This window comes from Lissotriton helveticus, chromosome 3_1 (assembly GCF_964261635.1).
Source record: "Lissotriton helveticus chromosome 3_1, aLisHel1.1, whole genome shotgun sequence".
NCBI classification, from domain to species: domain Eukaryota; kingdom Metazoa; phylum Chordata; class Amphibia; order Caudata; family Salamandridae; genus Lissotriton; species Lissotriton helveticus.
The window spans coordinates 354,438,145-354,454,759 of NC_136061.1; the positions used below are offsets into that span (position 1 = coordinate 354,438,145).

Consider the following 16,615-nt stretch of genomic DNA (forward strand, 5'->3'; position numbering starts at 1 on the left):
ATTTGTTATACTTATTGTATTTTTATTATATGTGACTGGAGAGTCTGCAAATTTGTCTGCACCATGTATGTTTTCTACGCTCAATAAAACATTTTTTTTTAATTCACCCAAGATATAATGTACGCAAACATACTTACCCCCCCTACCAGGATATCCCAAAAATCGGTTATAGGTAAAGGCTTCAAAGAACAAAGTTTGACATTCCATTCTTAGAAGGACTGTTCTTCTACAGTCAAAATAAATTTTTTATCTTTCGTACGCTGATCACAATTCACATCATCTTGAATATTCATTGGCAACCCATCTTTAATGACAATTTCCTTTGCAAGGCATTTTTGTCCTTGTTTGTATTATTGCAGCAGACTAAAAAATAGCTACTAATGCTGTCAAAAGGGCACAGTATGGAAATGTTAAGATAGATTATTCATAGAACATTGTCCCCACTGAACTTACAGTTATAAGCAATCAACTTGCTTAGACAAATCTCTATATATAAAAACCAAAGTATGTCTGTTTGTCCTTTATGCATTACTACACCAGTCATCCGATCGGCATGAAACTTTGGGAAGTTGTTGAGTACATACACTCCAGCAAAGGTTTAAGGCAAAAAAAAGAAAGAAAAAGAAAGAAGTGTTAAATATCGGCCCCCCGGCCACCCAGGGCCCTCATAATCTTTCCAATACTGAACGTTTACACTTTCTTGTGCGACTCGCTTTTGCAATGACCATCAACAAAGCACAAGGACAATTGCTGAAAGTGTGTGGACTAGATTTGGAGAATCTGTGCTTCTCACATGGACAACTGTATGAGGCCAGCTCACGCGTCAGAACACCTTCTGATTTATTAGTCTATGCACCAGACCGAAAAACAAAAAATATTGTGTATCCACAATGGTACTGAACCATGATAATGGCCCAAGAAATTGAGATTACATAGAACAGCTGCGTTAAACTGACCACAATCTCCCTTTGAGTGCTTTATCCCCCAAAATTGCCCCAGCTTAACCTACTTTTCAAATACTGTTTCAACTCCCTCTTCCACTTGCACTCAGAATTCGTTTAAATAGGTACCATATGCAAGAAGTGACTCAGCTCTACGTAGATTAGTACAACAACCCAGTTTCCTTACAAAATGATTCATTTGGTTTGTAATACAAATTCTAAGTGGGGATTAGAGATTTATTTTAAGGGTTGCATCTCTTGATATTGTGTGATGATATCATAGACAGTCCACTATTTGCAAATCTTTGAAAGGCTGACGAGAACATATAGGGAACCTGATTTCCCATGTAAACCAAACATCTAGCTTGGTTCATCCTATTCTCTCTCTCCCTGTGCTTTTTTACTTTTTTTTTGGTTTGCTCTTTTTACACAAACCACAGCAGCTTCCTGCCAGTCGGAAAAAGTTTGAAAACCGGTCTCTTTCTCAGTTACTCAATTGTAGCCCACCAACACTGGGAGCCAGAGTATTAAATACCCTAGGAAAGGATAGATACACTGACAAATACTGAATTTTGTTTTTACCTTCTGTTTAGTTCCATTACTAAAAACACAATTTTCCTCCATGACTAAACATATCTAAGAAATTATGAAATCACATACAGCTGGAAAATATCACTAAGCAGCTCATTAAGGAAAACCTACCATGTTCTAAATATAGAAGTGTAAGTGCGTTCCTTTCATTTCATAGAATGTGACCTTTGTGCAATAAACTCAAGCAGCTAAATGCAAGTTTTAAACCTTCCCATCATAAAGCCTCAGATAACCTTAAACTGTACACTTTATAAAAAGAAATAAGATCCACACTGACAATGAAACACAATGGACCACCCGCTGCTTCCAAAGTCCATTAATACAGAGCCATCTAATGTAGTAATTATTCAAAACCTCATACTGCAACCCTAATAAAAGAATTTATGACTACATTTTATTTTTCATGTAAAGAATGTGTAAATTAAAAGAGGACGCGGACAAGGCTTTTAAGACGTAACAGGTGAAGTTACAGGGCGAGATGAGTATTATTGAAATTACTCGGACGGTAAGTTAAGAAACTGGGTGCCAAGGTGGTGAATTAGCTACATTTAGGTGAACTTTATAATTGCTGTTGTCAGAGATGCACAATGAGCACACAATAGAACATGGTAAGGAATTATAAAGAGTAAATATATTTGCAACAACAAACATTATACAAACCAACCTCGCCGTCTTTGATGGAAGCAGCCGCAACTTTTTTCAGGGTATCAATGGGCTGGTTGTTGTACAGGGTCTTTCTTCCCCCAACCATGTTTCCAAGGAACTCCACCGAGTAGAGCTTTCCGTACTCATGAGATGGCCTCGGGTCGTTAACCAGGCATATCTGTCAAAAGCAAAAGGGGACTTTTCAAACTCTTTAATCAGTACACTCAAGTAAAACGAGCCAAGAGTTAACTGCACCATGAATGTAAGAGAAAGCTCATCAAAGAAAGGGGCATTAGTTAAATAATAAACAATGTATATCACTTACGAACCGAGTTGCTTGTTTATTATTGGCAAATCAATAGAGAGAAGGGGTGACAGTTTAGAGCTACCCATGCACGGTGAAAAACTCGGGAGATAAAAATGTTAAGATCAAAAAGTACAAATACAGTAGTCATAAATGATGTACACACTGTAAAAGTACAAAATAATGTTCAAGAACACTTACATTAATAATTGTAATCAATGAGACAGAAATAAGATCGAACTGGCAAAGCCTGTAGGTCAGACCTTTTGGAACTAATGGCTTTGCCAATGTGGTGTGAAAAAAAAAAGAAAGAAAAGATGCGAGGACGTAGCCGCATTATTTTGCAGGCATGCACCTGGATAACCATGACATAGGCAGCATTTTTTTTTAATTTACGGGTCAAAAAAGTGGAGCAGTTAAAAAAAACGAAAATGAATGTCACTAGTGTGAAATCACTTTTTGTAAGGGAGTCTGTCCCTTCAAAATATTTCTTTTTCAAAAGACTACCTTGGAGAGGACCAAGAGAGAAGTGGGTGGCGGAAAGAAAAGGGGAATGGGCTGGTTGGGAGGAGCGCTTAAAAAATAAAATAAAGCTGGGTTAGCGAGGAGGGGAAAAGCAGCATATGCAAGAGAGTCTGACGCAGGACAGAACACAAGAGAAAATAACAGAGCGAAGAGCGTGGGAGTTTGGCAGTAGGAGAAGCACACGAGAACGAGCGGCACATGAGTGAAAAAGCAACACAGAGCACCAGGGGTGCGGGTATTTGGAATGAAGGAAGGAGAATCACACATAGAAAAGCTGAAAAACTCTCACAGAATGTTTAACCAAAAAGAAAAAAATAGTTCCCAAAAAGAGAGCAGTAGAAGGATACAAGTGAGCCAATCAAAAGAATGGCATAGAGGCTATGCTAGTGAGGGGTGAGTGGAGGGTCAAACGCATGAAGATAAAGGAAATCCATCAGATAGGCAAGAACATGGGTGATAATAAAGCCAGCCAATGGTAAGGAATGGGTTGGCTGCAACAAAATAGATGTCATGCCATCAAACATCATGCGAGACCTAAAAGATATTGGCAATAATGAAAGTTGCGAAAATAGAGATTTTCTTGATAATGTGCTTAGCATATGTACTGAAACAGTAAGAAAAAAGGCAAATAGCTGTGACCCAAAGGTTCAAAAGTAACTGCTCTAAAAGATTTACACGTTTGTATGAATAGTTAGACTTGCATACAAATCATGAACAAGCACACATTGATTGCTTCATTTCAAACACTAATTTTGTAAATGCTAAGATATGACGGCATGCATTACGGTTCAATCTTTTGTATTTATAAAATGGTCATATTCTCTATAAAATCTTTTCACTGTTGGACTAAAAAGAAGTATAAACATACAAACTCTCAGCCATCTCTTAGCAGAAACATAATACGGTATAACGTCTCAGTTGGGCGTTAATTATATAAGTAACATTTTCATACTTCTCTTTATTGAGTGCCAAGCATCTGTAAACTCCTCATAGGAGGAATCATTTTTTGTTACATGGAAGAATTTACATTTGGCTAATTTCTTATATTTCACGGTGGATATCTTGTCGTAAATGAGCATTGTATTAACTTTAGCACATAATACAGGCTTTGGTAATACGCCTCTGTGCCTGTTACGGTTTTAGTATTTTTGTATAAATGCAAGCTAAGAAAGTAACCAGCGATACCCGTAATAAATGGAAACCACAAATTACTGCAGTTGAACAAGGAATCAGGACGATTTAAACCCCAATTCCAACCACACTAACTGAAATGAGGGTGACAATGAAAGTCCAGGCAAAGTAGCCAAATGGGGTTTTCCAGAGTATACTGACCTGTTTAAGCACGTTTGACAATATCTATGCATAGGGAGTTGTAGCCTCGAAGGAGGAGCCACACCAGTTTTTCATCTAGTAACATACACATAACTGGATGCGCTCAATTCCTAAATACAGAATTCATATTTGCATTCACTTTAACTCCATAAGCTTGTCTGTCAATGTGAAAACTTCTATTTATGTCTTTGGAAATGCCACCATTTCAGGGTGCAAGTGTTCGGTGTGGCTTGCCTGTATGTTATTGGGTGGATCAAATGGTCCGGATCAGAGACTGGTTGTTTAGTGACAGACGTGACCCAACTTGAAGGCTAGAGTTGGACAACTTGTATGTAACCCTGTGGATTGTCATACCACAATAACAATCTGGCAGCAGATTGGCAACAAATGATTTAGGAATCATTTCTGACGAAAAAAGTAGGTTTGACATTGAGTCACCTCAGATACCCATTATTTACTTCTACCGAGAATACACAAAGGAGGAGTGCCTCCACCTGGTTATAGAAGCAAAAGGCTCACTCACTCAACACTTAGTTAAATTTATTGACCTATTCCTTCAACCCATGACGTGTGCTTTACCATCATATATCAAAGATACTAATGATTTCTTAAGACGAATGTATGACATACCTTGGGACTCAGATTTTATGATGGCTACTATAGATGTCAATTTGTATACATGTATTGATCATGATACAGATTTAGCAGCTAGGAAAGTATTTTCAGACACTAAACCCTAACTATCTTAAGCACAATGAGATGCTGGGTAACTTCTTTACATTTATTTTAGAAAATAACTTATTATTCCAGAATAGTCTCTATAGTCAGAGGGTTGCAACAGGTATTCATTTTGCCCCATTGTACGCTAATCTTTATGGGATTTTGGGAGCGGAATTGGACGAGAGAATTGATTTACAGGAATCCGACAGTCTTATGATGCCATTTTATGTAGAATATTTTCTGGATTTGGAATGGCACCATAGAGGCTTTAATTGGGTTTCATCAAACACTCAACACAAATGTCATGAACAACTAATTCAGTTTGGGTTTCAGTAAAGCAAGTACATATTTTTAGGTGGCAGTCTACCAGACAGTGCAGCTGTCTGGTTTGCACTCCACACAATGCCGCACTCCACACCAATGCATTCTACACCACTACTCTATACTACTGCACTTTACCCTGCACCACTCCACGCCACTTCACTCTACCCTGAAACAATCTACTCTACAGCACTGCACTTTATACCACTCTACACCGTGCCACTGCACTTCACACCACTCTACTGTTCTGCGCCACTGCACTTTACACCACTTCACTCCGTTCTGTGCCACTGCATTTTACACCACTCTAATCCGCTTTGTGCCACTGCACTTTAAAACACTCCACTCCGCTCTACACCACTGCAATCAACACTGCACTGTATGCCACTGCGCTCTACACCGTTACTCTGCGGCACTGTGTTCTACCCTGCCCTACTCTGCGCTCTATGCCACTGCACTCTACCATGCACTACTCTGGCCCACTGTGCTGTGCCCTTCGCTACTGCTCTTTACCCTGCACTCAACGGCACTGCACTATACCCTGCGCTCGACGCCACTGCAATCTACCCTGCAAAAGTCTGCACCACTGCACTCTACCCTGTATTACTCTAAACTACTCTGCGCTCTATGCTACTGTGCTCTACTCTGCACTACTGTGCTACATGACACTCCCGCCCCTCCACCACTCCACTCTATGACACTTCACTCTGCCCCACTCTATTCTATGCCACTGCAATCTTTCTGCTCCACTATACTCTATACTACTCAATGTTACCGCACTCTATGTCACTGCATTCTACAACACGTTACTCAAAATCAATAGTCTCTGCGACACATCACTCCACTCTATGCCACATCATTCAGCGCCACTCTATTTCATTGCACCATATGCTACAACACATTACTCAAAACGAATGCACTCTGCACCACTGTACTTTATGACACTTTACTCTAGTATAGGCCACTCTACTTCATTCCACTCTATGATGCTCTACTTCATTAAACTTCGCTCCACTCACCTTCTACTCCACTCTATGCCACTCCCCTCTGTGCCATTCTACGACACTACTCCACTTTTTGACGCTCTACGCAACTCCCTCTCTGCCACTTTATTCCACTCTATTCTATTACCCACTACTAAATTCTTCTCCATCCTATGACAACCTACTCTGCTGTATGCCACTCTACAGCACTCTACTCAACGCCCTCCACACCACTCCATGACTGATTATGCCACTCCATGACAATGTACCCAATTGACACTGTGCTCCCCTCTATGCCCTTCCACTTTAAGACTCTACTCCCTCCACGACACTCCACAACACTGTACACTACTCCATAACACTCCACTAGATCCCACTTTAAGACACTCCACTCCTTTTTACCCTACTAACTTTTAGCCATACTTAACTGTACAACATTGCTAATACGTGACCTATTGGCTTTGCCAGTGCTTGTTTCAACTGTTACCTCTTTTTTAAAGATGACAAGCTGTGCAGTAAGTTATAGAAGAAAGAGACGGCTGCCAATAGCACTTTACATGCCTCTTAACTACACCAAAGTATATGATTAATAACATTCTGTATGGAAAGATATTAAGGGTTAAAAAATTGTGTGCAAAGATGATTTTTAACTAAAATCTACTAACACGGAAGAAAGGTCTCTGGGGGGAAGTCACTCAATGTATGAATAAAAAAAGCATGGTTTCGAGAGCTTATCTAGTCAAAAGTGAGAACATTTTGGTAAGACATTTTAGAAATACTACTTTGAACAACAGATCCTTGTAACCCGCACTAATCTAGGAGTCAGAATCTTTGTACAGTAAAAACGAGGAAGTCCTGTACCCTAGTGAACTGAAATTTGTTCCGTTACTAGAATCGGATGTTTAAAGTAGTATTCCTGCACTTTCGCTCTGTTGACATCTACTTGATGTGGAGATGTGTTTACCATTAGGTTTTTTGTTTTAGAACCGCACAGTTTTTAACTAAAGTATTTAAACACCATAGCAGCAAAATGGCGCCGCTCTATTGAGTGGTTTCCTTTCCAGCCTTTTTTCCGCTTCACTGACGTATCACTTGTGTATGCGACAACATCATGGGCCACACCCACGATATTCTGGGTAAAGTCAGTGTGTTGAACGGAATTCTCTGCCTCCGGGACCATGATGTATAGTTCAATATGCTAGAACCCGTAAAAAACTACAAAGAAGTGTTATTTGGGCTATGACAATGGTGATGCATTTGCACAGTGATACGATTTCAGCTCTTTATTCTCGCTTGGGCCTCCGATTGGCTAGCACACTGGGTTTGATCGTCCATGGGTTCCCAAAGGGCTTTTATCTGGAAACCGATTTGGGTAAGAGGCTCCTTTTTTCAGGAATACGAGTAGTGCAACGGAAGGGAAGTACTGTGATACCTCACAAACATAGGACTCATTGGGCAAGACATTAAACAACAAACTTAACACCAACAGATGGCGGAATATGCTGGTGTGCACCTGAAATGCTTAAGCACGAACTGTTCTGTGCATCAATTATAGCACCTTGTATGTTTCATAACAAACCTTAGCCATATAGACAATGGAATGTTTACATGCACCTGAAATGATTAGCAGAACTTGATCTGCGCATGATTTATAGCATGCTGTGTGTCACAACATACGGATTCCCCGCTTTTGTACGATATAGTTCACATTTTCTATTTACATGTTTTTGTTTCTTTATAGGTTTTACATGGAAACATATATAGTCTCCTGAATAGGGGTGACAATGAACTGATATCTTGTATGAACATACTTAGAAAACATTCACCTATTCTTCCTCACATATCCTATAAAGGGAATTTTAATGTACATTAGACAGATTTCACTCGATCCTGATGAACTGATATTGATCCCTCCTTGGACAGTTTGAGGAAAGAAACATGTTGACAATTTTCAGACCTTTAGGAACATTAACATCCATAAAGGAATCCTTAAAGATTACCAAAAATAAAAGAGGATATTTCAGAGGACATCTTTAGTTAATTTAAAATTATTCTTCACAAGCCCTTTGGCCAATCTACTTGACAATATTGAGGCAGATTTCTAACTTCCTTGGAAAAGAACCCTGTTGTGGGGACCGGTTGGGCATTGCAGCGGAAGCCCAACGAGGAGCACAGCCTGATGATGAAGCAAGCTACCTTATGGTGGGTGAGGGTTGGTGCTTGGAACCATGATGCCTATAATTATAATATTCATGAAGGATGCAACGTGTCAAAGGAAAATAGTATACCTTTGTTGAGGAGAAAAACATTATTTTACGTCCCTTTAGAACTGCACACCTTTTTTGTGATTAGGTATTTTTTTTATAGGCCCGAGTATCGTATGATCAGGTTTCTGCATCGGAGTGTGTATAGGGTGGATTTCTTATTATGAATGTAACAGTTTATTTCTATATTTATCTGTGTGTACACGAGTGATTACTGTGGTTCAATTCTGTTCGAGTAAAGATCTTTTCGTTTTAGAGTAAACAACTATTGAGATGTTTTTCTGGCCCTGGTAAAGCGATTTGAATCGTGAAGCGTGTGTAGGCCATATTTTTCATCTCAAATGCAAAATTTTCAATTGACATTCTTCTTGCCCCTTGCTATACTTTTGACTCTGGCTCAGAAGTGAAAGGGATGGAGAGGAGAAAAAACAAAAAGTCAAAAGGCCAACAAATGACTGTTTGCAAGAATCACTGCCTCTGAGAATGCTTTATTTTATAACCTTATACGGAAATACTTTGAGTCTGAGTAACCTTGCAAAAGAGATGTTCTTCAGGATTTTTATCACACCAGATGTGTCCACATCATCAAAGTATATGCAGCAGATGTGTGTAAGAGAACTTGATACAAAGCTCATCATAGGCGCATTTAGATTTTATCTCTTTCCCCCCCACACATACCTAAAATGGCCATCGAACTTCAAAACAAATCCGCGGTCTCCTCCTTGATTCAGTCACATTTCCTACTACACTAGAAGGTCTGGAATGAGGTGTATGTAGGTCCTCACACCAGTCTAATATCGGCCATAACGGAGTAACTGCAACAGCCTATATCGTAAGCATTTACTGTTACCAATAGGCTTGTGAAGGCAATTTCACAGATTATAATACATAAATCAATCAAATCTGTATATTTGTCCATCGTCATAAATAAGCCATTGCTCAATGACAGCTTAGGATTCTTAAATGAACACGTTCACACTGTAGTCCGTTCAGCACGACAACAGGAAATGCATACTAAGGCATTTTGCGTAATTTATTACATAATGGGCTGAAACTCACACGGGTTCTAGACAACATTTCCCACTATGAAACACGAAAGCCTGGGCTATCAAGATATGCAAAGGGAAAGTAATACTATGTGAAAGACAAAAGAGACTATGTTTTATGAAGGAGGCAGCTCAAGAAAAACATTCTACAGATATCTTTAACAAATGGGAATTCCTGGCTGTCAAAGCAAATGGTCACAAATGACAGAAGTACACATGAGAAACACTGTTTATGCAGTTAGTCAACCTCTGTCAGCCAGACTATTTTTAGAACACTGATAAGGTAGGTGGGTCAGAGAGCAAGGCGCTTTAATTACAAAAGGAAACTATTTCAGGACAGCTTCATCAAGGACTCTGATTTAATAAATTAAGGCTAAAGTAAACATTCTTCTAGAAATGTTAAAGGGTACGTAGTTGTGATACCACGACAATGAAAGGAGAACGATCACGTATATGCTTTCTGTAATACATCTACTTAAACATCTGAAATTAACTTAGCATCAACTGCCAGCTAGGAGCCTCTCTTAATTAAGCAGTATCTTTTTTATCGCTAAGAGAGGAAGGCTCTGTTCTCTGTTCACAGTCGAGATCCTAAATAGTGTCCTGAAGAACACAAATAGTAAGTAGGATAATCTCATTTTCAGGGTTATAGCAGATTAATGCGATGAGAACTTGATCTCGCAAAATATATAGTTAGTTGACTAATGCATCGGCTACAGAGATATGAATGTAACAGATTCAAAACACAGTTGGACTGCTCGCCTCGTGTACAAAATAGACAAGTGTCTATTGGGTAACGAAGATACAGTATCAGTGACTATTTCAATTCAACTATTTATGGAGTGCCAAAACACTTGTGAGTGCAAACAAGTACTAATCAAACTATTGCCCCACAGATGTTTAGTACCAGTTCACTATGTACAGCACACTTTACAGCCAGAATTGGTAAAAGTAGAACTATCCTGATGGCATCTGTATAACATAAAACATACTGGCATGGAAGTATTTAATGCTGAAGCAAGGGAGAAAAAGTATACAAAAATAAAACGTCAACAGTTTCCGAGCCTGCAATCCTTAATGTTAGATCATGGAAACTGGGGACATACAATGGCTTGTGAAATACAAGCACAGTACCCCACGACCGATGCATTGATGGGCCTGTGGGTAGTGCCTCTCTGCTGTTAAAGGAAGCGCCATATGGGGTGCTGATTGGGGAAGGAGAGTGGCCCCACACTAGGGGGCCCCATGCACACGATCCGGGTCACTGGAGGCACGGACTATGAGGTCTGAACTGGAGCCGAGAGACATGTGGCCCTCCCTAAAGCTCAGGGGTTGGGGGCACGGCTCGATCAAGTCTTGTGACTACTCTGCAGGAGTCAATCCCTTTTCCCCCTCATGCGCACCCCTTAAGGCTATGGGGAAACTCAACAAGCCAACAAAATGGACATGTACGCTGTGTCCAAACCTCCCATAGGTAATTGCTGCACCCGAAGCCGAACGCCCAGAGACCGCAGAGCCTTCCCTGAGTGTCACCATGGCTGCCCTATGTGACCTCGAGAGTACTACTGAACCAAAGAGCAACGTAGTGACCGTAAACATCAATTTCCTCAGTGCGGATGTTAAAAAGATTTGCGAAAAAGTCACTGCAGCGGAATCGCAAATTAATCTGCTACAAACAAAAAAGATAACCCCGCCCCAATGATGGCTTACCACTTACCCCCTCACCCACTGATGATGATCTTCACAATTCCATCCCTCAGAATGCCAGAACTACACCATCAATCACCCTCATCTAAAAAACAATACAACCTAGTCAGAATTAGAAAATATATCTGAAAAGGAAGTCCGTGAAATACTGTCAGCATTAAGCTGACCTCCCACCTCTCTGACCCTCTCCCCTCCTCTCCTCTCAGACACATCATAGCTTCAACCTGGACTAATATCAACTCCTCTCTATCCAGCAGCTCCATGCTGGCCTCTCCCAAACTTGATCAAATCACCACCCTCTATCAAGAAGTTTGATGCCAACCCAAATGACCTCAATAATTAAAGACCTATTACCAACCTCCCTCTAATTGCTAAAACCATTAAAAGTAAGTCCTCGCAACTAAACCACATAGAGAAATTCAACTGACAAGACACATTCCAATCAGGATTTAGGAAAGGCTACTGTACAGAGACTGCAATCTGAACATCACTGACGACTTACAAAGATCCCTTGATGAGGGGGATGCCTATTACCTAATCTTCTTTGACCTCTCAGCTACCTTTCATACCATCAACCACAACATTCTTTTTAACACCCTCTCACAACGTGCAGGCATCAGGGGTACAGTCCAACAATGGTTCTCATTATACCTTAACTTAGGATCTAACCTAATCAAACTAAGTAAGTCCACATCAACAGCAACATTAGTTTGCCTAGGAGTCTCCCATGGGTCAAACCTGTCGCCCGCTATCTTCAAACTCTACATGGAACCCCTTGCACTGATACTGAAACATGCCAGGATTGCCTACTATTTTTATGCAGATGGCGCTCAAACCTATACCAAAATCACTTCCAACACCTCAACAAAACTCTCCTTGATACACACCTGACTCCACAGCAACCACCTAAAACGATACCCCTAAAAAACCGAACTCCTCATCCAGCCTAAAACAAATTCCTACCCCAACTACAACTGGCTCAACAGTTTAACTGCACTCAACTGTAAATTATCTATATCCAACTCTGTCAAATCTCTTGGGATTTCTCTCGACAAAAGCTTGATCATGAAAGAACATATCAATGGCTCTTCAAAAAGTGGCTTCTACACGCTAAGACACATAAAAAAAAAATCAACTAAAAAAAAATCAGATCTATCCCCTCCAAAGACCCGAAGATTGCAATCCAAACCCTTGTCCTCTCCAAGCTGGACTATGGCAACGCAACGCTCACAGGTACCCCAAAAATTCACCTTCTGCCAATGAAGTCCACACTCAACGCTGTGGCTAGACTGCTGTCTGGAGAGAGAAAGATTTGACTACGTCACTCCCACTCTCAAGAAACTCAACTGGCTTCCAATCAAAGTGAGAAGTATATTCAAAACAGCTTGCATAATCCACAAAACTCTTGACTCTCGAAAACCAATCTACTTTGCCAATAAACAATTTCTTCTCAACAAATTCCTATACTCATCCACCTAAACAAAACTATTTTATTTGACCGACCTAATACCACATCTAACAAACTAACTGCTCACTCTGACCTCTATTCCCACCCCTTCTGTATACTCCACCCCTACCATATACTGTATTATTAGGAGAAGTGTGGCTCAGTGGTTAGAGGTGGCAGACCCGGAAGCTGAGATCAGCCGTGGACCAGGGTTCGATTCCCCGCCTCGGCGGGTCTCGGGCTCTAAAATTCCACGGACTCGATAATTCTCGCTCCGGTGCCTACTCGACTCACAGGTTCACACTCTGCGACTCTGGGCAATAGCTTGCTTAATCCCCACTACGGCCCCTCGCGGCGGGATGCCTGGCTTTCACCTTGTGGATACCCTGCCGGGGTATCTCACAGGGGAATACCAGGACGGGTTCCCTAAGCAAGCGCCTAGATACCGTGTCGGTGATTTGCGCTATATAAATACATGTACATTTACATTTACATATTAATATATACATCCACTTGTATCTTTCTCCTGTAAATGACCACATTTTACCTCCTTCCTGCCATATACTGTATTACTTTTTACCTTCCACTTATGTTATACCTCCTTTAATGATGTATATATAATCCTCGTAAAGCGCTCTGATGCACCCGGGTCAAGTTCACGCTATAAAAACTCAAAATTAATAAATAAAAATGTATCAATAGCATGTACTTTGTTAAACAATTTATCCAAATAAGTTGATAATGCAGAAAAAACAAGCTTGTCCATATAATCTGACCGGGAAGATAAGAAAGACAAGAGTAGTAAGTCCTCCCTTTGCCCAGCCCATAGATCCTGGTATGTCAGATTTAAAGTATGTAGCAAACCCATCAATAGACCCACTGTTGGTCAGCCAGGTTTCATGTAAACAAAGTGTATATTATTAGAGTTGTATTATTATTGTAATTGTTGTATTATTATTGATGTATGAACATGGTAATGTTCTGTGGCTCATGCCGGGATCTTCTTTGGAATCTGGAGTGTAGAATCCAGAGGGGAGCCTGGCAGTTAGAGAGAGCAGATGACCTGCGTGGATCTGCGTGACCTAGGGGTTGTCTACAATAAAGGTTATTCCTTAAATGCAAGCATGGATTATTCTTCATTTTAAAAGTGGAGACGAGGATTTCACCACTAGTAAGCGTTTTTGTTTCAGGTGTGGCAGTGTTCGACACTCAGCTGACACTCCATGGTGTCCTGCCCCAATGTTACATGCTTCAAGTGCAACAAAATAGGCCATTTTTCTAAAATGTGCAGAACTGGCGATCGTGAATCCTGGAAACGTTCTGTGAATGTAATTAATGACACTGGTGAATCATCTCAAAATGGTAGTGATAGTGATATTGAGGTCTTAGTCATTTGGGATAACGAGGTTGATGAAGTATCAGGTACATATCAACCCACTAAATGTGTTCCTTCCATCAACCATGTTAACATTTCCTTATGGGCAGATTCTTGTTCTCCGCATACAATATTCGATAAAAATATTTGGGAATCCACTGGCAAATGCAATATTTTGCCATCTGACGTTGAACCTGTAGGGTATTGTGGGAACAAACTTCCTGTCTTAAGAGTACTTTGTTGGCAACATTCCATACAAAGAAAGAAGTGCACAAGCCAAAATATATGTGGTTGAAAAAGGTAGAGCTTTATTGGGATGGAAAGAACAGAAGAGTTTGGGAATAATTCTTGATCCCAATCAGGTTCTTTTGACTCAATACTGTGCTATTTCTAAATGGAGTAAGAAGTTTTCAGATTTATTCAGTCCAAAATTAGGTTGCTTAAACAAATTCGAGCACCGTATTGTATTAAAAACAAATTCCATTCCAGTGATTCACAAAGTTGTAAATGTACCATTTGTCTTACGACCACATTTGAAACTAGAGTTGGATAGGTTATGTGTGGAAAACATTATTGAAGCTATCGAATTGTCAGAATGGCTTAGTCCGGTCGTTTTGGCGTGCAAACCTAATGGAAAACTGCGCAAGTGTGCAGACTTGAGAGACCTAAATAAAAATATCTGGATTGATCGTCACCCTTTGCCAAGCATTAACGAAATGATAGCTTCTGTCAAAGATGCTAAATACTTTTCGACAATTGATTTATCGAATGCATACCATCAAATAAAATTGCACCCCGATTCTTGACATCTCACATCGTTTATCACTCCAGAAGGTGCATTTCAATTTCTACGAATGCCCTTCGGGTTGGCTTCTGCAGTTTTCCAGAGACGTATGTGTAGCATTCTCAAGGGTATCAATAATATGCTTGTTGTTCAGGAAGAAGTGTTAGTTTGGGGTAAAAATGAAGTAGAAACGATTTTATCCTAAATTCATTTTTGATGAAATTGCAACTTGCTGGTTTGACCGTATCTGCTGACAAATGTAAATTTGCTGTGACACAAATTGATTATTTGGGACATACTTTATCTGCAGCAGGAGTCAAGCCTAAGGAAAATTTACTTGGAGCCATCAAAAATGCTCTGCCACCTTTGGATAAAGAACAATTACATTACTTTCTTGGGCTGGCGGAGTATTATTCAAAATTTGTAATACACTTTGCATTTAAGGTACACTATTTAAGACTTATTAAGACAGGTGTAAATTTCGCGTGGAATCCTGAGTGTCAGACAGCATTTGACAGCATAAAAAATGACATCATCAAAGCAGTGGCCCTTAAACCCTATGATCCCCATAACAAATCTATTATAGTAGCGGATGTCAGTGTATATGGGTTGGGAGTTTTAATGCAAAGGAAAGACACTGAATGGGTAGTAGCTTTTGCTTCCCGTACTCTCAGAGGTGCGGAAGCTACTTATTCAGTTATTGAAAAGGAGGCCCTTGCCTGTTTTTGGGGTATCCACAATTTCAAGACTTATGTATGGGGCACAAGTTTTGATTTCAGAACAGATCATAAGCCATTGGTAGACATTTTCACTACTAAAGCCACTCCTATAATTGCCAAATGGCTGTACAGGTTGCAAGAATATGATTTTCATATAATGTATGTACCTGGTCTTAAGAATGTCAATGCAGATTGTTTGTTACGTCTGCCTCTTCCTGGAAATTCGGGTGAATGTGAGTGAATGAGGAACATGAAGAAGAGTGGTTGGTGGCCACGGTAGGTGAAGCATGCAATGGAGCAATAGGTGTAGAAGAATGGAAACAAGCCACTTTGGATGATCTCATGTAACAAGTGATTTCATGTTTGTCAAAAAAAGTCTAATCATCGTTTATTAACGGACAAGGATTTAACAGAGTACAAAATGGTATGGGCTGAGCTATCCTATGAATCTGAATCTGGAATTGTTAGGAGAGCAGACAAATTGGTTGTACCTTCAATTAGCTTATGCTGAGGGTGTGGACTGCGAGTCTTCTGTCAAGAAAATGATTTGGAATTACCGCAACATACCCCACTCTGCCACACAGAAGACTCCTTTCAGTCTCCTCAAGGGACGGATGGCGTGTAGCAAAGTGACACCTAGAGGATGTGCAGAGCAACTTCGAAGTTAGTTCCCAGGGAAGTTTTAGAGCGTAGGGTGAATGATTATCAATGCAAGTATGTCCAGAGACATAATGAGAAAATTAAAGGTCATGTTCGTAGGTTCAAAGTTGGCGATTGGGTGAGAATTTCCCAAGTGGGGATTCCAAGAATGGGTTCATCCAGATGGTCCAAACCCAAAGAAGTTTTGAAAGCTGTTGACAATTGTGTGTCGTTAAATGATGGACGGAGGTGGAATATAAGAAAAGTATATT

General features: G+C 40.2%; 1 protein-coding gene across 1 annotated transcript in view; it reads right to left on the bottom strand.

The window, feature by feature from the left end:
- The window catches only part of BLMH (bleomycin hydrolase), a 672,774-nt gene that overhangs the window by 293,798 nt on the left and 362,361 nt on the right, over positions 1-16,615 (bottom strand). The window contains exon 8 of the mRNA XM_078680032.1: positions 2,197-2,355. Coding sequence (XP_078536158.1) covers positions 2,197-2,355 — 159 coding nt within the window. The remainder of the gene's footprint in view (positions 1-2,196; positions 2,356-16,615) is intronic.